The following is a 25,369-nucleotide window of genomic DNA, read 5'->3' on the forward strand; positions in this document are numbered from 1 at the left end:
CCCATAAAGCTTTCAGCTGATTTTTCACCAGAGACTTTTCAGGCCAAAGGGAATGGCATGAAGTTTTCAAGATAATGAAAAGCAAGAATCTGAAATCAAGATTACTATATCCAGCAAGGCTATCATTCAAAATAGATGGTGAAATAAAGAGCATCCCAGACAAAAAAAAGGCTAAAGGAGTTTGTCACCACCAAACCAGTAGTGTAAGTAATGCTAAAGGGACTGATGTAATGAGAAGAAATTGAGAGAGAACCATAGGCAAAAAGAATTAAAATGGAAATAAATAAGTACCTATCAATAATAAACTTAAGTGTAAATAAATTAAATGCTCCAATGAAAAGAAGTAGAGTAGCTGAACTGATATGAAAATATGACCCAAATATAAACTGTCCACACAGGATGAGAGTGAAGGGATGGGAAAAAAAAATTTCCATGCAAATGGAAACAGAAAAAAAGCTGGGGTAGCAATACTCATATCTGACAAAATAGAATTAAAAGCAAAGGACATAAAAAGAGAAAATAAAGGTCACTACATAATACTAAAGGGATTGATCCAACAAGAGACTATAACCCTGGTGATATGCACCCAATATAGGAGTATCTAAATATATATATAAAAAACAACTTCTGGAGGACTTTAAGACGGAGATTGATACCAATACAGTCACAGTACAGGGCTTTAACACCCCTGACTTCACCAGGTAGATCTTCCAGACAAAAACTTAACCAAGGAAACAGTGATCCTAAATAACACACTGGATCTGATGGATTTAACTGACATTTACAGAACATTTCACCCCAAAGCTACAGAATATACACTGAGTGGCCAGATTATTATGATTTCTGAACGCATAATAATCTAGCCACTCAGTGTGTGTGTGTGTGTGTGTGTGTGTGTGTGTGTGTGCAGGAATTCATGCACCAGGCCTCTAATATATATATATATATATATATATATATTAGAGGCCTGGTGCATGAATTCATGCATTGGTGGGGTCCGGCCAGCCTAGCCAGGGGGAGGGGACATGGGCGGTTGGTCAGCCTGCCTGCTGGTCAAACTCCTGGTCAAGGGGACAATTTGCATATTGGCCTTTTATTATATAAGATATACACTGAGTGGCCAGATTATTATGCATTCAGAGATCATAATAATCTGGCCACTAAGTGTATATTCTTCTCAAGTGCACATGGGTCATTCTCAAAGATAGACTACATGTTAGGACACAAAACAAGTCTCTACAAGCTCAAGAAGATTGAAATCATGTCCCAGTTGATCTGGCTCAGTGGATAGAGCACCAGCCTGCAGACTGACTGGGTCCTGGGTTTTATTCCGGTCAAGGGTACATGCCCAGGTTGCAGGATCTATCCCCAGTAGGGGGCGTGCAGGAGGCAGATGATCAATGATTCTCTTTCATCATTGACTAGAATCCCAGTGCACGAAATTCTTGCACTGGGGGAGGGGGGGAAGGAGGGGTCCCTCAGCCCGGCCTGCATCCTCTCATAATCAGGGACCCCTCGGGGGATGTCGTGACTAAATCCGGGACACTGCATGCACTAGTGACCATATTTTTCCTACAGGTGAAAGGCATCTTGCTGTTGTATGGGCAGCTACATTTTTTTGCCCTGATTATGAAAAGTAGCACATAACATGATCCTTCTGAGGCAGTAGTACCACTTTCCCCATCTTATGGGTGGAAAAACTGAAGCAGAGAGAAGTTAAGTAATTGGCTTTGTCACACAGTTATAAGTGTCAGAATCAGGGCTGACCCCAAAATGTGCAAGCCAGAATCCATGCATGTCATCGCTGCATCATCCTGTTTTTTCAGTGTTAGACAAGCCTTGCCAGGTTTTAATTTTTAAATCTAAGAGACTGTTCCCAATATATAGGGTAGGGTCCCTAGGCCTAGCCAATGATCAGGGCCAATCTGTGGGGCAACTGGCGGGGTGATAGGGGGGCCCCGCTGGCACCCACCTTGGCTGGCGGCCTAGTGCCGCCCACTCACCGGCCCTGACTGGGGGCAGTTCCTGCATTGAACATCTGCCCCCTGGTGGTCAATGTGCATCATAGCGACAGGTCGTTCCGCCAGTCATTCCACCGTTTGGTCGATTTGCATATTAGGGTTTTATTATATAGGCTGTTTCTATCTCTCTCTCCCTCTCCCTCTCTGAAATCCATAAAAATATATTTTAAATAAAAGAAGACTGAAATCCTATCAGGTATCTTCTCAGATCACAATGGAATGAAATTAGAAATCAACTACAATAAAAACACACACAGACATCCTATCTAATAAAAGAGTAATATGCAAATTAACTATCACTCTGCTACGCCCACCAGCCAATTAGGAGAGAATATGCAAATACACCCAATAAAGATGGCTACGGTCACAGAAAGCAGGAGGGAGGTTTGGGTTTCCCTGGCAATGGAGGAAGCCAAGCTTTCCGCCTGCCCTTGCCGGCCCAGGCATCCACTCAAGGCTACAAAGTTTCAATGATAGAAGATACATAAAACCAAACAGAAATGGCGGCAGCCACGGAGCTGGAAAGAGCAGGAGGCTAGGGTTGCCCCTGGTGATAGAGGAAGCCAAGCTTTCTGCACACCCTGGCCGGCCCAGGCCTCTGCTTAAGGCTACAAAGTTTCAATTATAGAAGATGCATAAACCCCAACAGAAATGGCTGCCACCACGGAGCAAGCAGAAGGCTTGGCTCCAGTCCAGGCTACAAAGTTTCAATTGTAGAAGATAAATAAACCCCAGATACCAGGGCCTCCACTTGGGTCACCAGGGGGCGTGGCTGGCCTGCAAACCACCACAGGCCCCTCGCCAAGGCCGCCCCACGCCCCAAGGGAACCCCCACCCTGATCCGGGACACCCTTCAGGGCAAACCAGCCGGTCCCCACCCATGCACCAGGCCTCTATCCTATCTAATAAAAGAGAAATATGCAGATTGACCATCACTCCAACATACAAGATGGCTGTCCCCATGTGGACAAAGATCCTGCCCCCATGTGGACACAAGATGGCCACCACAAGATGGCCAGCAAGGGAGGGCAGTTGGGAGGGACCAGGCCTGCAAGGAAAGGCAGTTGGGGGCGATCAAGCCTGCAGGGGAGGGCAGTTAGGGGTGACCAAGCAGGCAGAGGAGGGAAGTTGGGGGCGACCAGGCCTGCAGGGAAGGGCAGTTGGGAGGGACCCAGGCCTTCAGGGGTGAGCAGTTGGGGGGGACCAGGCCTGCAGGGGAGGGCAGTTAGGGGCAAACAGGCTGGCAGAGGAGCAGTTAGGCATTAATCAGGCTGGCAGGGGAGTGGTCAGGGGGTGATCAGGCTGGCAGGCAGAAGTGGTTAGGGGCAATCAGGAAGGCAGGCAGGCGAGCAGTTGGGAGCCAGTAGACCTGGATTGTGAGAGGGATGTCCGACTGCCCGTTTAGGCCCGATCCTACTGGGATCGGGCCTAAAAGTAGGATCGGGCCTAAACAGGCAGTCGGACATCCCTCGAGGGGTCTCAGATTGGAGAAGGTGCAGGCTGGGCTGAGGGACACCCCCCACCCCCATGCACTAATTTTGTGCACCGGGCCTCTAGTTCAAATACGTGAAGACTAAATAGTATGTTATTAAACAATGAATGGGTTACCAATGAGATCAAGAAATAAAAAACTTCCTGAAAACAAATGAAAATGGACACACAATAACCCAAAAGCTCTAGGACACAGAAAAAGCAGTCCTGAGAGGGAAGTTCACAGCACTACAGGCCTACCTCAAAAAAAAAAAAAAAAAATTAAAAAAAATTAAAAATAAACTATTTTTAAAAATTAGAAAGAGAATAATAAGAAAAACCCAGAGTAACTAGAAGGAAGGAAATAATAAAGATTAGAACAGAAATAAATGATATAGAGACTAAAAAAAAAAATACAAAAGGTCAATTAAACCAAGAGCTGGTTCTTTGAAAAGATAAACAAGATTGATGACTCTTTAACCAGAGTCTTCAAGAAACAAAGAAAAGAACCCAATTAAATAAAATCACAAAAGAAATTGGGGAAGTAACAACTGACACCACAGAAATACAAAGGATTGTAAGAAATACTATGAGCAACTATTATGCCAACAAGCTAGAAAATGTGGATGAAATGGACAAATTCCTAGAAAAATACAATCTTCCAAAACGGTATCAGGAAAAATCAGAAAAACCTGAATATACCAATAACAACTGATGAACAGGAAGCAATAATCAAAAAACTCCCAGCAAACATAAGCCTGGGTACCGACAGCTTTACAGGGGAGTTTTAGCAAACATTCAAAGAACTAACACCTATCCTCCTCAAACTATTCCAAAATTTCCAAGAGGAAGTAACACTTCCAAGCTCTGTTTTTGAGGCCAGCATTTTCCTAATTCCAAAACCAGATACAGACACTACAAAGAAAGAAAATTACAGGCCAATATCCCTGATGAACGTAGATGCTAAAATCCTCAACAAAATATTAGTAAATCGGATCTAGCAATATATTAAAAAGATCATACACCATGATCAAGTGGGATTTATTCCAGAGATGCAAGGCTCGTAGAATATTCAAAAATTAATAGATGTGATACATCACATAAACAAACTGAAAGACAAAAATCACATGATCATATCAATAAATGCATAAAAAGCATTCAACAAAATCCAACACCCATTTTTGATAAAAACTCAGCAAAGTGGGAATAGAAGAATCATACCTCAACATAATAAAGGCCATATATGACAAACCCACCACCAACATCATACTCAATGGGAAAAAATTAAAACCATTTACCCTAAGAACAAGAACAAGACAGGGATGTCCGCTTTCACCATTCTTAGTCAAAATAGTAGTGCTTGCCACAGCGATCAGACAAGAGATAGCATCCAAATCGGGAAGGAGGAAGTAAAACTGTCATTATTTGCAGATGACAGGATAGTGTGTATCGATTCCACCAAAAAAAAACTACTAGATTTAATAATGGATTCGGCAATGTAGCAGGATACAAAATTAACACCCCAAAACCAATGGCTTTTTAAACACCAATAATGAATTCTCAGAAACAGAAACTAAACAAACAATCCAATTTACCATTAGATACCTAGGAATAAATTTAACCAAGGAGGTAAAAGACTTGTACTCAGAAAACTACAGGACGTTAAAAAAAAGAGATAGAGGAATATATAATAAGTAGAAGAATCTACCATGTTCCTGGATAGGTAGAATTAATATCATTAAAATATCCATACTACCCAAGGCAATCTACAGATTCAATGCAATCCCTATTAAAATACCAACAGCATATTTCCCAGATCTAGAACAAATACTCCAAAAATTTATATGAAACCAAAAAAGATCGTGAATAGCCGCAGCAATCTTGAGAAAGAAGAAGTTGGAGGGATAACAATAACAGATATCAAGTTTTATTACAAAGCTACTGTAATCAAAAGCTCCTGGTACTGGCACAAGAACAGACATACAGATCAATGGAACAGAACAGAGATCCTGGAAATCCACCCACACGTTACACTCAATATTTGACAAAGGAGGCAAGAGCATACAATGGAGTCAAAATAGTCTCTTCAATAAATGGTGTTGGGAAAATTGAATAGGTACATGCAAAAATATGAAACTAGATCACCAACCTACACCATACACAAGAATAAACTAAAACATGGATAAAATACTTAAATGTTAAGTCAGGAAACCATAAAAATCCTAGAAGAAACCATAGGCCACAAAATCTCAGGCCTCTTTTGTAGCAATATGTTTATAGATACATCTCTGAGGGCAAAAGAAACTAAGGAAAAAATAAACAAATGAGACTACATCAAAATAAAAAGCTTCTGCACAGCAAAAGAAACCATTCACAAAATGAAAAGGGAGCCCACTATATGGGAGAACATATTTGGCCATGATACTGGTACATCTGATAAAGGTTTAATTGCACAGGTACATGCAAAAATATGTACAAGGAATATACAAGGAACTCATACAACTTAACAAAAGGAAGACAAACAATCCTATTAAAAAGTGGGCAAAGGACCTAAATAGACACTAATCCAAAGTGGACATACAGATGGCCAAGAGGCATATGAAAAAATGCTCAAAGTCACTGATCATCAAAGATGCAAATTAAAACGACAATGAGGTATCACCTCACACCTGTCAGAATGGCTACTATCAACAAATCAACAAATGACAAGTGCTGGTGAGGATGCGGAGAAAAGGGAACCTAAGTACACTGCTGGTGGGAATGCAGACTATGCAGCCATTATGGAAAACAGTATGGAGTTTCTTCAAAAAATTAAATATGAAACTGCCATTTGACCCTGTGATCCCACTTCTAGGAATATACACTGAGTGGCCAGATTATTATGATCTTTGAATGCACAATAATCTGGCCACTCAGTGTGTGTGTGTATGTGTATGTATATATATATATATATATATATATATATATATATATATATATATATATATTAGAGGCCTGGTGCATGAATTCGTGCATGGGTGGGGTCCGGCCAGCCTGGCCAGGGGGAGGGGACATGGGCGGTTGGCCGGCCTGCCTGCTGGTCGAACTCCTGGTCGAGGGGACAATTTGCATACTAGCCTTTTATTATATAGGATATACACTGAGTGGCCAGATTATTATGCGTTCAGAGATCATAATAATCTAGTCACTCAGTGTATACTAAGAAACCCGAAACACCAATAGGAAAGAATGTATGCACCCTATGTTCATAGCAGCACAATTTATAATAGTTAAGATCTGGAAACAACCCTAGTGCCCATCAGTAGATGAGTGGATAAAAAAGCTGTGGTACATTTACACCATGGAATATTATGCAGCAGTAAAAGAGAAGAAACTCTTACCCTTTGAGACAGCATGGGAGGGACCTGGAGAGTATTATGCTAAGCAAAATAAGCCAGTCAGAGAAAGACAAGTATCACATGATCTCAGTTATATGTGAAATCTAATTAACAAAATAAACTGATTAACAAAATAGATCCAGAGACATAGAAGCATGGAACAGAAGGTCAAATCTCAGAGGGAAGGTGGGGGTGGGTGGGAAAAAATCAATCAAAGAACTTGTATGTGCATATGCATAACCCAAGGACACAGACAATAGGGTGGTGAAGGCCAGGGCGGGGGCAGCAGAGCAGGTGTGGGCTACAAGGGGTCAATGGCAGAAAAAAGGGGACATATGTAATACCTTCAACAATAAAGACTGAAAAAAAAACCACGAAAATGAACAAACAAACAAAATCATACAACTTAACAAGCAAATAATCCAATTAAAAATGGGCACAGGACCTGAACACTTTCCCCAAGAATACATACAAATGGCTAACACACATATGAAAAGTTGCTCAACTTCACTAGCTATAAGGGAAATTCAAATCAAATCCAAAATGAATTACCATCTCATAGCTTTTTGGATGGTTATTATCAATAAGATAAGAAATAAAAAGTGTTGGAGAGGATGTGGAGAAAAAGAAACCTTTATATATGGCTGGTGGGAATGTATCTATGACGAGAAATAGATATCCAAAAAATTAAGACTAGACATGATTATCTAACTGTCATGCTGTACATCTAAAACTAATACAGAATAATACTGAATGTAAACTATAATTAAACAATTTTTTCAAAATTTAAAAACAGAGCTACCATATTCAATAATCCCTCTTTTGTGTATCTACCTGAAAAATTTGAAAACATTTATTCATAAAGATATATGTACCCTTATGTTCATTGTACCGTTATTCACGGTGTCCAAAATATAAAAACATCTAAGTGCCCTTCAATGGATGATTGGATAAAGACGATGTGGTACATATATACAATGGAATACTACTCAGCCATAAGAAAGGATGGAATGCTGCCATTTGCTACAACATAGATGAATCTTGAAAATATCACACTAAGCAAAATAAGTCAGATGGGAAAAGACCATATTATTTCACTCATATCTGGAGTTATAAAATAAATCTATAAACAAACAAAACAAACTAATAAACTCATAAACAGAAAACAGAAGGGTGATTATCAGAGGGGAAGAGGGAGGATGAAGAGAGCAAAGGGGTCAAGTATATGGTGAGCAGAGGAAGAACTGACTTTGGGTGGGAGCACAAAATGCAATTTATAGATTCTGTATTATAGAATTATACACTTGAAACTTATATAATGTTATCAACCAACGTCAGCCCAATAAATTTAATAAGAAATTCATGTTCTGGACAAAAAAGGGGAAAAAAATTCATGTTTAAATACTAAATGAACTTTCACCTAACAAGTGACTAGAGAACGTTCCAAAACATGATGAGAGAGAACAATAATCTGCTGTTATTTTTCTTTTTCAGAAAATCATCTGTAAGTTATAGAAATATCTTGTTTGCATAAGCAAAAAACTAACCTGAAAGGATATACTAGTTTTTAAGTCTATGTCTAACAATGTTACCTTTCATCTTTCAGCCAAATTTCATCCATTTTTTCTTGCCATTTCTCCGGTGGTGCTTCCAACCAAGCATTGAAATACCTGACAATGCCTGGGTGTTCCAGCTTGGCTAAGGCTTTAACTTCTCGCATTACCTTCTCCCGAGCCAATTCCCTTAAAAAAAAATAAAGAAGATATGTTTAGTGTTTTGTTTTGTTTTTTTGCTACAAGCATATCTATTGCTTCATTTAAAAAATTAAAAAAAGCTGTCCTGGCTCACTAAAATTGGATGACTACTGACCTTTAAAGATTATTGCTTAATGTTTTTTAATGAACAGGAGGGTGATTAGGAACAAAGTCAAGTATTCAGAAAACAGCTCAGGAGGATGGAGAACGACCACCCAACAGGGAACATATTACAATTCGAAAAGCTTGTCCAAGCATGTTTCTTTAAAGCAAGCCTCAACCACTGACTATCACGGGCATGAAGTTTAACTTAAAAGCATCTGGATTTGAAGTTTGCTGGGACAGCTTTTCAGATGGATGTAATCTCATATTTCTAAGGATCCTGCTCTCACCTGAAACAACATAAGTACAAGTCATATTTTCTTCCTGCCCCAGGAGGTGGTCAGCTACTCCCACTTTTCTCCTGTACTTTGTGGTTGCTGTCCCCACTCTCTGCGAATCCTGGTATGCTTCTGAATTCAACTTCTAGGTCCTCACATTCAGCTATTAGATAGGAGATATATATATATATATATATATATATATATATATATATATATATATGTGTGTGTGTGTGTGTGTGTGTGTGTGTATGTGTGTGTGTGTGTATATATATATATATATATATATATATATATATATATATATTTCAATTAGCTCCTCCTTTTCAATTCTTTACACTCATTCCTTTCTCATCTATCCCCACTGCTATTGCACTAATGTTCTGTATCTTAAGACTAAACTTTTGCAAAAATAAATCTCCTAACATTCTCATCTATGACCTTTTCCTCATCATATCAACCATCTACACACCCTCTCCAGAGTCACCTCCACATTGAGCACGTCATTCTTCTGTTCAAAGACACAACTGTCTACAAAATTAAATCTAAACTCCTTTGCTTGACATTTAAGGTGCTGCAAACCATCTTTTCTATCTTCTCTTCCACCCCCCTTCTTACCTTTTGCTCCACCCTTGCCAGAACACTCCCTGGTCCTTTACCACCTGAGTGCCTGCCTACAGCCTTTGCTCAGGCCTCTTCATGTACTTGGCCATCCCTCCCCTACACATCTGGCTACTGAGGGACAGGCTACTCTTTTTTTTTTTTAAATACATACATACATATATATATGTATATATATACATACATACACACATATATATATGTGTATATATATCTAATAAAAGAGAAACATGCAAATTGACCGTAACTCTGCTACACCCACAAGCCACACCCACCAGCCAATCAGGAGCAAATATGCAAAGTAACCCAACCAAGATGGCGGTGGCCACGGAGCTGGAGCCAGCCGGAGGCTTAGGTTGCCCCAGGCAATGGAGGAAGCCAAGCTTCACTCCGCCCTAGTCTGCCCTGGCCTCCGCTCAAGGCTACAAAGTCTCAATTATAGAAGATAAATAAATCCCAGATACCTGCTTCCAGCCTATGCTTGGGTTGCCGGGGCGTGTGGCTGGCCTGCAAACCACCACAGGCCCCTCGCCCAGGCTGCCCCACGCCCCAAAGGAACCCCCACCCTGATCCAGGACACACTTCAGGGCAAACCAGCCAGCCCCCACCTGTGCACCAGGGTTCTATCCTATCTAATAAAAGAGTAATATGCAAATTGACTGTACCTCCACTACACCCATAAGCCACGCCCACCAGCCAATCAGGAGCGAATATGCAAATAAACCCAACCAAGATGGCTGCAGCCACAGAGAGCAGGAGGGAGGCTTGGGTTTCCCTGGCAATGGAGGAAGCCAAGCTTTCCGCCTGCCCTTGCCGGCCCAGGCATCCACTCAATGCTACAAAGTTTCAATGATAGAAGATAAATAAATCCCAACAAAAACGATGGCAGCCACAGAGCTGGAGAGAGCAGGAGGCTTGAGTTGCCCCCAGAGATGGAGGAAGCCAAGCTTTCTGCCTGCCCTGGCCCACCCAGGCCTCCACACCAGGCTACAAAGTTTCAATGATAGAAGATAAATAAATCCCAACAAAAATGGCTGCGGCCACGGAGCAAGCAGGAGGCTTGGCTCCACTCAAGGCTACAAAGTTTCAATTATAGAAGATAAATAAATCCCAGATACCAGGGCCTCCGATTGGGTTGCCGGGGGGCGTGGCCAGCCTGCAAACCACCACAGGCCCCTCGCCCAGGCCGCCCCATGCCCCAAGAAAACCCCCACCCTGATCTGGGACACCCTTCAGGGCAAACCAGCTGGCCCCCACCCATGCACCAGGCCTCTATCCTATCTAATAAAAGAATAATATGCAAATTGACCATCACTCCAACACACAAGATGGCCGCCTCCATGTGGTCAAAGATGACTGCCCCCATGTGGACACAAGATGGCCACCACAAGATGGCCAGCAGGGGTGGGCAGTTGGGAGGGACCAGGCCTTCAAGGGAGGGCAGTTGGGGGCGATCAAGCCTGCAGGGGAGAGCAGTTAGATGTGACCAGGCCGGCAGAGGAGGGAAGTTGGGGGTGACCGGGCCTGCAGGGAAGGGCAGTTGGGGGGAACCCAGGCCTGCAGGGGAGAGCAGTTAGGGGCAAACAGGCTGGCAGGGGAGCAGTTAAGCATCAATCAGGCTGGCAGGGGAGTGTTAGGGGGTGATCAGGCTGGCAGGCAGAAGTGGTTAGGGGCAATCAGGAAGGCAGGCAGTTGGGAACTAGCAGTCCTGGATTGTGAGAGGGATGTCCGACTGCCCGTTTCGGCCCGATGCTACTGGGATCGGGCCAAAACGGGCAGTCGGACATCACTTGAGGGGTCCCAGATTGGAGAGGGTGCAGGCTGGGCTGAGGGACACACTCACACACACACCCCTGTGGACGAATTTCGTGCACTGGGCCTCTAGTGTGTATATGTGTGTGTGTGTGTGTGTGTGTGTGTGTGTGTGTGTATATCCTACATAATAAAATGGTAATATGTAAATTACCATCACTCCGCTACGCCCACGATTGGGCCAGCAGGAGGCGCAGGGGGCGGGACTCAGGGTGGCCGGGGTAGCTGATTGGGCCAGCAGGACGCTGAGCTCGCGGCGCCACTGGCGCCGCGAGCTCAGCGTCTGTGCCATGGCTGCCCCGGAGGCTTTCGGAAGGCCTGGGGCACCGGCGGACAGCCGGCCAGGTCCCCCGCGATCAAAGGCCAAAGCGGGGGACCTGGCCGGCTGTCTGCTCCGGCGCAAGGCCTTTTGAAAGCCTCCGCAGCGCCGGAGGCTTTCGGAAGGCCTGGGGCACCGGCGGACAGCCAGCCCGCTGGTGCACCAGGTGCATGATTAAATCATGCACTGGGCCTGATACCCAGGCATGTGCTCTTGACTGGAATTGAACCCAGGACCCTTCAGTCTGCAGGCCAATGCTCTATCCACTGAGCCAAACCAGCTAGGGCAGAAAGAATACTCTTGAATATTCAGCACAGATGTCACTACCCCCATAAAGCTTGCCTTCCTTGACTGCCATTCAGCTACATTTTTGCTTTCTTCATGAGAAGATACTTACTTAGCCAAGTCATGGGTCACAATCTTCCTTGCATTGTAATTATCTGAGTATATATATAAAAGACTCAAGTAGTTACAGGTTCTTGAACACAGAAGCCTTTCCTATATGGTGCCTTGCACATGTAAATATTTAAACTACTCAACAATTATACACCAAAGAAAGGCATTAGTTCCACAGTATCAAACCATTCCATTCCCGTGTCCCTATCTGTTGGACAGACATCCAACTACCAGTTAGGACAGCTCAGTAATTAGTGCACATTTAATCAAGAATCCATGCTAAGTGAAATAAGCCAGTCAGAGAAAGACAAGCACCATATGATTTCACTCATATGTGGAATCTAAAGAATGAAATAAGCTAACAAACAAAACAGAAACAGACTCATAGATACAGAACAGACTGACAACTGTTAGAGGGGAAGGGAGTTTGGGGGCTAGGTGAAAAAGGTGAAGGGACTAAGCAAACAAACAAACAAGAACAACAGCTCACAGTTAGAGACACCAGTATGGTGATTATCAAAGGGAAAGGGGGGTGGGGGGAGGTAGAAGACAGTAAAAGGGGATAAATGGTGACAGAAGGAGACTTGACCTGGGGTAGTGAACTCACAATATATAGATAATGTATTATAGAATTGTATACCTAAAACCTATATAATTCTTTTAGCCAATGTCACCCCAATAAAATTCAATAAATTTTTTTAAAAAAAAGAAAAAGAAAAGAATCTATAGGAGCCTTCTATAATATGTGGAAAGGAGGGTATTACTGAAAGCTCATCATCTTAAGTATAACACTGTTCTGAGTTAGAAATTTTACTTCTAGGAATCTGTCCCAAGGAAACAGATGTGACCAAATCCGATATAATGAAAGCCTAATATGCTAAGTGTCCGGTCATCTGTTCAACCAATCGAAGTGTAATATGACAATGATATGCTAAGGCCGCTCAACTGCTCGCTATGACGTGCACTGACTACCAGGGGACAGACATTTGACCAGTCGCTATGATGTGCACTGACCACCAGGGGGGCAGACAGTCGACTGGTCAACCAGTCGCTATGACATGCACTGATCACCAGGGGGCAGACGTTGCGACTGGTAGGTTATCTTGCTGCTGGGGTCCAGCTGATCAGGACTGAGCAAGACAAGCCGGACACACCCTGGAGCCCTCCTGCGGTCCCTCCCCAGCTGGCCAACCTCCCGCATCCCTCCCCAGCCCTGATGGTGCACTGGTAGGGTCCCTCAGCCTGGCCTGCACCCTCTTGCAATCCGGGACCCCTCGGGGAATGTCAGAGAGCCTGTTTCGGCCCTATCCCGCAGGCAGGCCAGGCCGAGGGACCCCACTGGTGCACGAATTCGTGCACCAGGCCTCTAGTATTTATATAAAAGATGAACACTGAAAAGTTATTTTTAATTGTACAAATTGGAAACTTAAATGTTGAACAATAACAAATGGTTAAACATAATATGGCACATGTATTAACTGGACAATTATCCAGCTATAAAATACTTTTAACGTATTTTAACATTTTACTAAAATACTAGTACTCTTATTAACATGGAAAATGTTGAGGATACAATGCAAGAGATGAAACTATACTAGATTGATAATTAGGTAAACTTATGACCAGAAAAAAAAAATCAAAAGGAAATACTCTAAAATGTTAATAGTGGTTATTACTGAGTAGGAAAAAAAAATAGAAAATTTTTATTTTAATACTTTTTCTTATTTTCCACAATAAATAAAGATGTTTTTAAATGATGCTATGTATTAAAATCTATAGTTACTAAAATTCACTATAGGAAAATTCTGAGTTGTTAAAAATTAAAAAAAAGGGCACATTTTAAAAAGCAAATTCAAAGCAACCAAAGTAGATCACATCTTTTAGACAACTGGTTACCTGGTAGCACTTAGAACATAAGATTCAGTAGTTTAGAAACTGTTTTCTATAGTCTCTCTGGAGTATAGTAAGAAGGACATACTGCCTATAGATTAGGTTATACAGCTCTAACTCCAAGTTGACTAAAAGTACCATACATTACCTGTTGGGGAGACGGATTCTCTTGATAGCATAATTGCAGTCATCTACTTTGTTTCTGGCTTCAAAGACAACTCCAAACCCACCACGACCCATGCACTGAATTGGTTCAAAATCTGTTAGATAGCTAAAAAAATTAATTAAGTAGTTTTACATTTTATAGTATGGTAATAATCAGTTCAATCTTATTTTATGATATTTAAAATGTATAAATTCAGTAAATCTGATAGAACATATTAATAAAAATTGTAAATTCTACTAATTGCATTCTTTGTTCTGTTTGTATAAATTAAGCAAACACATTCTAATTTTTTCCTTAGGAAATTTATAAAAACATAAAAGCTTCTGCTTCATTGGGAATCACTTGTTAATCCCTTGTTCTTAAAGCAACTGTAGTACTGTTCTGTCTTACCAATATTTTATCATCTACCAAAATATTCTAGCCTTTTACCCCTGTGGTATTCTGTACTCAATTCAAAAATGTCTCTTAATAGTTTTATGGAACAAATCTAATCAATCCTATTATAATTAAGTACTTTTCAAGCCAGAAATTGCTCTAGGAACCAAAACTATCTGTAATTGGCTGCGTTGCCTCATGAGCCAGTGTATGCTCATATCTAAAAGTATTCAGACAGAAGCTAACTCACCATCAGTTACTTACAGATGGACCTCCACACTGCAGCCTATTTCCCCCTTGGTGCCTGACCTCACTTACCTGCACTGTATATTCCAACCAACTTTGCACCATGCCCTCTCACAACATCAGAGCTTTTGCTTGTGCTATTTGTTCCACTGAGATGGCCTAATTCTTTGTATTTATGAAACTATTCTTCCTTCATTCTGCTAATCTCTGTAAGCCCTTCCTACGCCCCAGTCTTAATGTTCTTGCAGCACTTTGCATGGAGTACTTTGAACTATTTAAACTTAATCCCGACATTTTGCAGTTATTTGTATGCAGTTCACTCTCCCACTGCCATTGGACTGTGAGGGCCTTGAACACAGGCGCACATTCTCATTTCTCTTTGTATTTTCAGAGCATGGGCTTACCTGGCAAATAGAAGGTCTAGCAAATATCTACTGAATAATGCATGAATTAATAAGTGAATGAATGAATGCAGGCATGCATGCTATGGAAGTTATCCTTCCAGCCATATGGAGGAAGAGTTGAATTAGATCATATTTGATATCTCTTATAAGGCTAAATTTACTACTTTATGATTAGCACACTCAAGTTAATTTAGTAGTTGGCTCAGTAGCTGGTTAGAACATGGAGTTCAGGAGTAAAGGTAATAGATTCCAACCCTCCATGGACCAATTACCTTCACAGAGAATGAAGAATAAAAATATGTACCCCTAAAAATAGCTAGTCAAAGTATTTCAGTATAAATCCATCTCCCCAACTGCAAAAGCCCATGAAGTTCATGTCCTACTCCTGTAAGGCCAATTGGATTATCTTCCTATGTTAGAGAAAACACCCATATGAAAATGGATATGTCTTCTGAAAAGAAAAACATCTTATATATGCTTATAGACTCTATAAATATATGTACCAGCTTGCCTAAGGTCCCAAATGATAAACGAAAAGTTGGGACTGGGACTCAGGACTGAATCCAGAACACGTACTCTTAACCTTTTACATTCGGATGTCGATTGTGACTCGACATGGTTAGCATTAGAATAAAGGAATCGAGAAAAAAGCAAGCGAGTGCTAAGGGTTAATAATGTAGTATACACGCAACATACATTAGGTATTATTACAGAACTCCTACATTTAAAAAAAAATCAACTCTACTCTTCAAAATGAATAACATTAAAGGAAAATTAAGTCATTCAACTTTAGAATACATTATTCTAATTCTCTTCACAGCAGCCTTAAAAATATATTTATTCATCATACCTCACTCCTCCTCCTGTCTCTTATCTACCTAACTTTTACTTACTTATGATTTAACCTTTTGCACTCGGATGTCGAGTGTGACTCGACACGGTTAGCATCGGTAGCAGGAATCGAGAAAAAAGCAAGCGAGTACAAAGGGTTAAGGTTCAATTAAAATGTGGCCTCACAGCCTATCAATGATTTTCTCTCATCATTGATGTTTCTATCTCTCTCTCCCTCTCCCTTCCTCTCTAAAAAAAAAAAAAAATATATATATATATATATATATATATATATATATATATATATATATATATTTAAAACTAGAGGCCCAGTGCATGACAATTCATGCACTGGAAGGAGGGTCCCTCAGCCCGGCCTGCCCCCTCTCACAGTCCGGGAACCCTCAGGAGTGGGACTCGACCCAGGAATCAGGGGAAGGCAACGCCCCCATCACACCTCAGCTGCTGCCACTGCCGGCAGCACAAGCCTCGGCCAGCCCTGGTTACCTGAGTCTTGGGCAGCCCTGGGCGGCTGGGCAGCCACCATCCAAGGCTTGCCTGTGCCTTGGGCATCAGCTGGGCAGCCGCCATTCGAGACTTGCCTGCGCTTCGGGCCAGCCCTGGGCGGCTGGGGGCTGAGGAGACTGGGGGACTATGGAGGCAGGCGGGGCTGAGGGAACTGGGCGCCGCCATCTTGTGGCTGTGTGCCCCACCATCTTTGAGGGCATGGCCGTCAATTAGCATATTCTCTCTTTATTGGCTGTGGGTGCCGCCATCTTGGAGGGTGTGACAGTCAATTAGCATATTCCCTCCTTAATGGCTATAGGCGCTGCCATCTTTATAACAGTGTGAGGGTTAATTAGCATATTCCCTCTTTATTAGATAGTATGTGGCCTCATTTATGATGCCCTCTTGAATCATCACAACCAGAGTTGGTCACTTAGTTCATGGCTTTTTCTCATATGTTTGTTTTTTTACCCAGTATTACCTCCCCCATAGATTTTTAAGTTCCTCCAGGACAGGCTCCATCTTTCTCTTTCTCTCAAAGCCTGAAATACTGCCCTGCACAGTGTTCAGAATAAATGCTGAATAAACAATGAATGGCTCCATAGCAGATTACCCATTGGGAGTGGTTGAATCTCTTCTCTCACTGACCTTTTCTCACTGCCTACTGGTATTGCTGGCCACCGACAAAATAGTCAGCATCTTCATTAGCAAGGGTCTTAAAATCCTTACCATTTATTAGGCATTTAGTAAATTCTGCTTTAAGAACTAGCAGTAAGCCTGGCTAGCGTGGCTCAGTGGTTGAGCGTCAACCTATGAACCAGGAGGTCACAGTTCGATTCCCCGTCAGAACACATGCCCAGGTTGGGGGCTCAATCCCCAGTGTGGGGTCTGTAGGAGGCAGCTAATCAATGATTCTCTCTCATCATTGATGTTTCTCTCTCACACTCCCTCTCCCCTCCTCTCTGAAATCAATTAAAAAATATTTTTTTAAAAAAGAAACTAGCAGTTAAACTTCTATTAAGAAGTAACACTCTATTTCTATCCATTTTAGGGTACATACCACTTTGGGTTTTTTTCAAATATTTATTTTTATTGATTTCAGAGAGGAAAAAAGAAGGGGAGAGAGATAGAAACATCAATGATGAGACAGAATCATTGATCAGTTGCCTTCTGCACACCCCCTATTGACATGTGGCCTGACCGGAATTGAACTGTGACCTCCTGGTTCATAGGTCGATGCTCATTTGAATAAGTTTAAGTGACTTGAGGGTTAAGTCTACATTTTATTTACCTATTCACACATTAAAAAAATAGATAAACAAGATCTTACTTTGTAGGTCATTTCTTAGATCCAAATAGTCGCCACCAGAAGCTACAGCACCCATACATATTTTATGACAAGACTCTTACCGTGATATATATCCGGAATTTTTTATGTCATTCCAGCTACTGTCATTAGCTTCTCCACTTACAGAATCATATTTACTTTCAGTTTGACACTGAGTTTCAGATTCCTTCCTTTGCTGATAAAGTGGGGGGAGGGGGAAATCACTATTAGTACAAATCTGAATTAAAGTTAGCTAATTACCTTAAGCTATAAAATAACATTGAAAAACAAATAATATTGAGAAAAAGAAAAGCATTATAAGAACACAAAATACCACATGTCCTTGTGAAAGGAAAGGGAATAATAGGGTGGGAGCCAGACTGCAATGGTTGAAGAGTAAACAAAAGACAAGAGAGTGGAAACAGCGTGTGGGCAACAATGACTTTATAGTAAAACTTAAGTAAATGTACCCCCCCAAATACACACACTTAGGTTTTGAAACTCCCAACACTGAAATAAATTAGATTCTAAAATATGTCTTACTCTGTGAGGATGAGGATGGAAAAGTCTGCGTACAATAAAAGTTGTTGCTACGATACAGAACAGAATAGTCCCAGCTATTTCTTTCCACCAGTGTAGGAGGAGAACAGGGTCCTTTCTGCGGACATTCTTGCTGTAGTCCGGGCTCTCCAGAACTCGGACTGTGATTTGGGTACTCCCTATGCTCCGTCTGCTCCTCTCCCTCTGGTAGTATGGTAGATAATAACCATTATCTGCAAAAACAAATATTAAAAGGTTGTTTTAATTTTTAAAAAGATAAACCAAAGTAGATTCATCTTTATTAAAAATTATCAATTTTCCTATGACTTATAACATTACTTCCTTTGGTAAAAGTCTCATCTCTTCTTTAATACATTTGATAGCCTCATTTATCTGATTATTTTTCTTCTTTATTATGCAAATATATTTTCCTTTATTCCATAAGCATCATAAATTTTCTTTAAACTGAATAATAAAACTAGAAATAATGTAAGGGGCATCCCACTGATTAACTCATTAATAATTAAATCCTTTAAATGCAAGAAAAGAATTAGACAGTACTCAACTTCCTTGAAGGATTTTAAACTTTACTTTCATTTAGTGTCAATCAAATGCCAGATTTTACCATGAATCATTCCTCACAGGCTGAAAGGAAAACATCTCTATCATACTCCTTGGTTCATTCCACGCTAAGTGAGTTTGTCTCCTTTATTGAATTTTGTGGGCAGATTACAGTTCTCTATTACCCGGAATTTTGATCAAATCAGATAAAGGCTGCTGTTTCTAGTTCAGAGCCCTCTGTTTTATTTTGTTTTTATCAATTCAAGTTCTACACTCATTTCCCAGTCCTAGCATCTAAGGTTACTGATGAGGAATCTGTTTTGTCTAATGCAGATGTGAGGACTTTTTTATATCTAACTGTTCAAAAGACTTTTGTATATAAATATATCTTAACTTTAAATACATATGAATGTATTTCATGACAGGGTTCACCTATTCTTGACTTTTGCAATAATTTCCCTTGTCTGCAAACAAAATTAAAACGTCATTTTACAGCCGAAACCGGTTTGGCTCAGTGGATAGAGCGTCGGCCTGCGGACTGAAAGGTCCCAGGTTCGATTCCGGTCAAGGGCATGTACCTTGGTTGCGGGCACATCCCCAGTGGGGGGTGTGCAGGAGGCAGCTGATCGATGTTTCTCTCTCATCGCTGTTTCTAGCTCTCTGTCCCTCTCCCTTCCTCTCTGTAAAAAATCAGTAAAATATGTTTAAAAAAAAAAAACAAACCCTCATTTTACAGCATTTTCACATAGCTCTATGGAAACACCTGTTTTCTTCATTATACTGACTGACTTTATATTGACTACATTATATAGGCTGATAATTGAATAAGAACTAGTAAGAAGAACTAATGCTTACTGAACACATATTTGCCAGGCACAATGTTAACACTGAGCATTATCTCACTTAGATCTCACAACACCCCAAGAAGCAGACATGAGGGTCACCATCTTTGTTTTACAAATGAAGGAACCAAGACAGTAAAGTTAGGTGCCCATCTCAATATGTGGCAAAACTAATTTGAACCCTGGCAATCTGACTTTGGAGTTTGCAACTTGGGCGACATTCACAATACTGCCTTTCACAGTATTTTATTTTCTACCACCTAAATGACTACCTTTCATTTGAATTTTATTAATTAATTTCAAATTAATACATAAATTAGAAACAAAACAGCATTTTCAATCCAAGCGTAATCATACTTACCATATGGATACTGCAAGATTGAAAGTGCGCCATTACTGTACTCTTCATGAGAAAACTTATCATTATTAAGACATTTGTCAAATTCATCAGACCCTACCAAGATAGGAGTTCTTGAAGGAGAATCTAAAAGATGTAAAAGTTTAACTGCAATGACTTTCATGAAAACGCATGTATCTCATTCATTAAAAAAACAGCTATTTAACCACAGTTTAGTTCAAACATGGAAGTCAAACAAATGCCTCAAGGTTCTTTCCCTTAAAAAGCAGTCTTGTAGAGAAGAAGAATCCAATAAACAAATTAAAAGCATGTAATAAAAAATATACATAAGGGACAAAAAGATAACTGAAGAAAGTAGATAGCCTAGTATTTGATTTTAATTCATTAAATGTTTCAAAAAATATGATATGACCAGATAATTTTTTCATAAATATTCTTGATATAAGTAGGTTAAGAGCTGATACACAGGCATGGTTCGTGAATGGTTATAAGTTTTTCTAAATTGTACAGAGAAATATTTTTATTAACATTGCATTCTAGCGAAGCAACTGCTATTTCAATGAAATCATGCTCTAAATGCTAATTAAAATTCATTGCCCAGTCGGAGTGACTCAGTGGTTGAGCAATGACCTATGAACCAGGAGGTCACAGTTCAATTCCCATCAGGGCACATGCCTAGGTTGCAGGCTCGATCCCCAATAGGGGGGTGTAGGAGGCAGCTTATCAGCGATTCTCTCTTATCACTGATGTTTCTAGCTCTCTCTTCCTCTCAGAAATCAATAAAAATATGTATTAAAAACTAATAAAATAAAATAAAATAAAAAATTCATTAACATCTGCCCAGCCAGAGTGGCTCAGTTGGTTGAATGTCATACTGTACACCGAAAGGTTGCCAGTTCGATTCCTGGTCAGAATACATACCTGGGTTACAGGTTTGATCCCCAGTTGGGGTGCATAGGAAAGGCAACTGATCAATGTTTCCCTCTCTCGCCACCCCCTTCCTCTCTGTAAACATGTGCTCAGGTGAGGATTTAAAAAATGCATTAACATCTAAAATATCTTTCTAGTTTATCAAAGAATATAATGTTGTGATTTCTGTGACAGTCAAAACTAGGGCAAAGACATCATCATCAGCCCTGTGAACACGTTAATAAACTTTTAAAAAGTTTGCAATTCACTTACGTATTAAGGGTTTCCATTTGATTGTTGGCAAAGGAATAATTTCATTTTTATTATTAACAGATTCCAAGGCCTTGGGATTTGTAGGAAACTTTTCTGAAATTCTGACAGATGACTGCAGATACAGCTGGCCTCTGTACATTCCTGAATCAACCAGAACATTGTCAATTATGTTTGGAATCAAGCACCAATAATTCTTTTTCAAAAAGGCTCATTTTGATTTAATAATATTAGGTTAATTCCAGTTATCTTTCATGTATTATACAACTCTTCTCAGAGAAGAATCATGCTTGATGCACTCAAAGGACCCAAAGGCTATCCAATAAAAATATGGGAGGAAAGTTACACATAAGGTCCATACAATGTTTCTCACTGAATAACAACTTTCAGTCATTACTGAAAAACTCAGTCAGAAAATTCGAAGAAGTCAATGTACTCTTATGAGATTAATAACTTAGATGAAGTAATATTCTCCTTAAGGAAACCTAAACACCTATAATTCCAGAGACATTGCTAACAATTCAGTTAAATATTATCATAAAACATTTGTGACATGTTAATCTTTCAAATTCATGCATTTCATTGAGAAGAGTGGTGGGTAGCACACTGACAGCTTAAAGAAATTTGTATCTGACCACCAACACTAGTTCAAAAATTAGATTCAGGGTTTTTCAAAAGTTACTATACTAAAGGCCTTCAATTGCCAAAATTTTATTTTTATTTTTCAGATAAGTTGTATAGATGCAAAGAAAAAAATAGCCCTAGCTGGTTTGGCTCAGTGGATAGAGCATCGGCCTGCGGACTGAAGGGTCCCAGGTTTGATTCCAGTCAAGGGCACATGCCTGGATTGCAGGCTCAATCCCCAGTGGGGGATGTGCAGGAGGCAGCCGATCAATGATTCTCTCTCATCATTGATGTTTCTATCTCTCTTTCCCTCTCCTTTCCTCTCTGAAATCAATAAAAATATATATTTTTTAAAATTCATCCATGTCTTTTTAAAAAAATCAATAAACATAATCTTTAAGGGAGGAACAAATTGTAAATACCGTATTTTCCGGCATATAAGACGACTTTTTAACCCAGGAAAATCTCAAAGGTCGGGGGTTTTATATGCCAGAAAATACGGTATTTGGGTTTTAAGCAATCTGATATACATTGTCAGAGATTTTTCTAACCTACCGTATTTTCTGGCATATAAGACCCCCGACTTTTGAGAAGATTTTCCTGGGTTAAAAAGTCGTCTTATACGCCGGAAAGTATGGTACAAATACAAATGTAAAAAGTTTTAGACTTTAAGGACATATCAGTAATTTGAAATCATCCTATATAATAATAAAGAGCTAATATGCAAATGGTCGTTAGGCCCTCACGCCATCATGCCGTAAGGGCTCAGACACTAAACACTGGGGAGAGAAGAATGGGGACCAGAGAGGCACAAATGAGCTCGCGAGAGAAGAATGGGGACCATCCAGGCTGTGGCCTGGGAGAGGGACAAGCTGCCCGCCCCACAGTCCCAGGCACCAGCGGCTGTGCCTGCACCTGCAGCCCGGGAAAGAAATAAGCTGCCCACCCTGCGGTCCCAGGCGCCAGTGGCTGCACCTGCACCTGCAGCCTGGGAGAGGGACAAGCCGCCCGCCCTGCAGTCCAGGGCACTAGCACCTGCAGCTGCAGCCAAGGAGAGGGACAAACCGCCCCCCCCCCTCACGGTCCCCTGCGGCTGCGGCCGGCACGGGCGAAGCCGGCCGGGGTCCTGGGTGCCTGCGGCTGGCCAGAGGGAGGGAAACCCGGGTCCCGGGTGCCTGCGACTGGCCGTAAGAGGGAATCCTGGGTCCAGGGTGTGGGGAGACACAGAGGCAGTTAGGGGTGATCAAGCCAGCAGGGGAGCAGTTAGGGGTGATCAGGCAGGCAGGCAGAGGTGGATAGGGATGATCAGGTAGGCAGGCAGAGGGGTTAGGGGCGATCAGGCAGGCAGGCAGAGGGGTTAGGGGCGATCAGGCAGGCAGGCAGGCGAGCGGTTAGGAGCCAGCGGTCCCAGATTACAAAAGGCAGTTGGACATCCCCTGAGGGGTCCAGGATTGGAGAGGGTACAAGCTAGGCTGAGGGACCCCCCCTCCCTCCGTGCACAAATTTTGTGCACTGGGCCTCTAGTGCCATATATATTAGAGGCCCAGTGCACAAAATTCGTGCACTCAGGGGGATCCCTCAGACTAGCCTGCGTCCTCTTGCAGTCTGGGAGCCCTGAGGGCATGTCTGACTGCTGACAGCTTAGGCCCGCTCCCCGCAGTTGGACATCCTTAGTGCTGCCACAGAGGCGGGAGAGGCTCCCGCCACCACCACTGCGCTCACCAGCTGTGAGCCTGGCTTCTGGCTGAGCAGTGCTTCCCCTATAGGAGCACACTGACCACCAGGGGGCAGCTCCTGCATTGAGCATCTGCCCCCTGGTGGTCAGTGCATGTCATAGCGACCGGTCGTTCTGCCGTCCGGTTGATTTGCATATTAGCCTTTTATTATATAGGATATATATAATGGCAACATTTCTAAGCCTTCCTAATACAGGTCTCAGAGAGTAAAAAAGCTATAGTAATTAAAAGTTTCAGAACTGGTTAAGTGAAACAAAACAGCATGAATGGAAACCAAAGTATAAATCTCAGGGCAACCTAAGGCAGAGAACATACTTAGGAATTAAAATTATTATCAGCACAGTGTAGGAATCAAATCTAGATGTCAGTTTGTATTATCACTAGATAAGAGACACTCACCCAAGTAAACACTATTTTCTGTGGCTCCTCGGGCAGCTTCTACAATGTCTTCTTCATCTTCTAAAATACCATCATTAGATGCATAACTTGTATCATCAAAAAGACTGATGGGAATGACTTTGCCATCCTTCACCAACCAGGCAGATGCAATGGGAGTACAAAACTAAACAAAAGTTGAAAAAAAGTTTAAAATAATTTGAAGCATTCTTTATGTATTCCAACTTATAAAATACTATTTAAAATCACAAATTTATTTTAAATTTTTCATTTTTCTAGATTTATTGAGGTATAATTGACAAAAATGTATATATAAAGCAAAATGTGATATTTTGATATATGTATACATTGTGGAATTATTAGCATAATTAAGCTAATTAACACTCTTATCACCTCACACAGTTACTTTGTATGTGTGGTAAGAATTTCACAATGTGTATGTACATCAAATCAGCACAATGTACAAACCAAATAGATACAGTTTTTACTTGTCAATTATACTCAATAAAGCTAGAAAGTTTTTTTTAAAAAAGATCTATACTCTTGCAAATTTCAAGTATATAATACAGAATTACCAACTACACTCATCACCATGCTATACATCTCCAGAATTTAGTCATCCTGCATAACTGAAACTCTGTACCCCTGACCAACATCTCCCCATTTCCCCTTTTTCCTAACCACCTACTCTCTGCTTCTATAATCTCAACTTTTTTAGATTCCACATATAGGTGAAATGATGCAGTATTTAATTTTCTGTGCCTGGCTCATTTCACTTGGCATAATGTCCTCCAGGTTCATCAATGCTGCAAATGACAGGATTCCCTTTATTAAGGCTGGATAATATTCCACTGTAAAAACACATACCACATTTCCTTCATCCATTCATCCAATAATGGACACTTAGACTGATTCCATATCTGGGCTACTGTGAATAATGCTATAGTGAACATGGGAGTGAAAATATTTCTTTGAGATATTGATTTCACTTCCTTTGCTAATATACCCAGAAGTGGAATTGCTGGATCATATGGCAGGTCTATTTTTAATTTTTTAAGGAAGCTCCATACTTTTTTCCACAGTGGCTGCACCAATTTACCTACATTCCCACCAACAGTGCACATAGATATACTGTTATACACCATTCATCAACAACTCTCTTTTGTCTTGCATAATAGCCATTCTAACAGGTATAAAACCACAAATTTCTTAATGCATAGAGAACAAGTTAAAAATC

General features: G+C 41.0%; 1 protein-coding gene across 1 annotated transcript in view; it reads right to left on the reverse strand.

Annotated features, from left to right (window-relative positions):
* Nucleotides 1-25,369, reverse strand: part of EIF2AK3 (eukaryotic translation initiation factor 2 alpha kinase 3) — a 99,882-nt gene that overhangs the window by 35,651 nt on the left and 38,862 nt on the right. Inside the window, exons 6-12 of the mRNA XM_079776958.1 lie at nucleotides 24,136-24,298; nucleotides 21,380-21,520; nucleotides 20,201-20,323; nucleotides 18,440-18,669; nucleotides 17,980-18,092; nucleotides 14,189-14,311; nucleotides 8,461-8,610 (exon numbers count right to left, since the gene is read on the reverse strand). Of these exons, the coding sequence (XP_079633084.1) occupies nucleotides 8,461-8,610; nucleotides 14,189-14,311; nucleotides 17,980-18,092; nucleotides 18,440-18,669; nucleotides 20,201-20,323; nucleotides 21,380-21,520; nucleotides 24,136-24,298 (1,043 nt within the window). The remainder of the gene's footprint in view (nucleotides 1-8,460; nucleotides 8,611-14,188; nucleotides 14,312-17,979; nucleotides 18,093-18,439; nucleotides 18,670-20,200; nucleotides 20,324-21,379; nucleotides 21,521-24,135; nucleotides 24,299-25,369) is intronic.

This window comes from Cnephaeus nilssonii (assembly GCF_951640355.1).
Source record: "Cnephaeus nilssonii genome assembly, chromosome: 7".
Classification (NCBI taxonomy): domain Eukaryota; kingdom Metazoa; phylum Chordata; class Mammalia; order Chiroptera; family Vespertilionidae; genus Cnephaeus; species Cnephaeus nilssonii.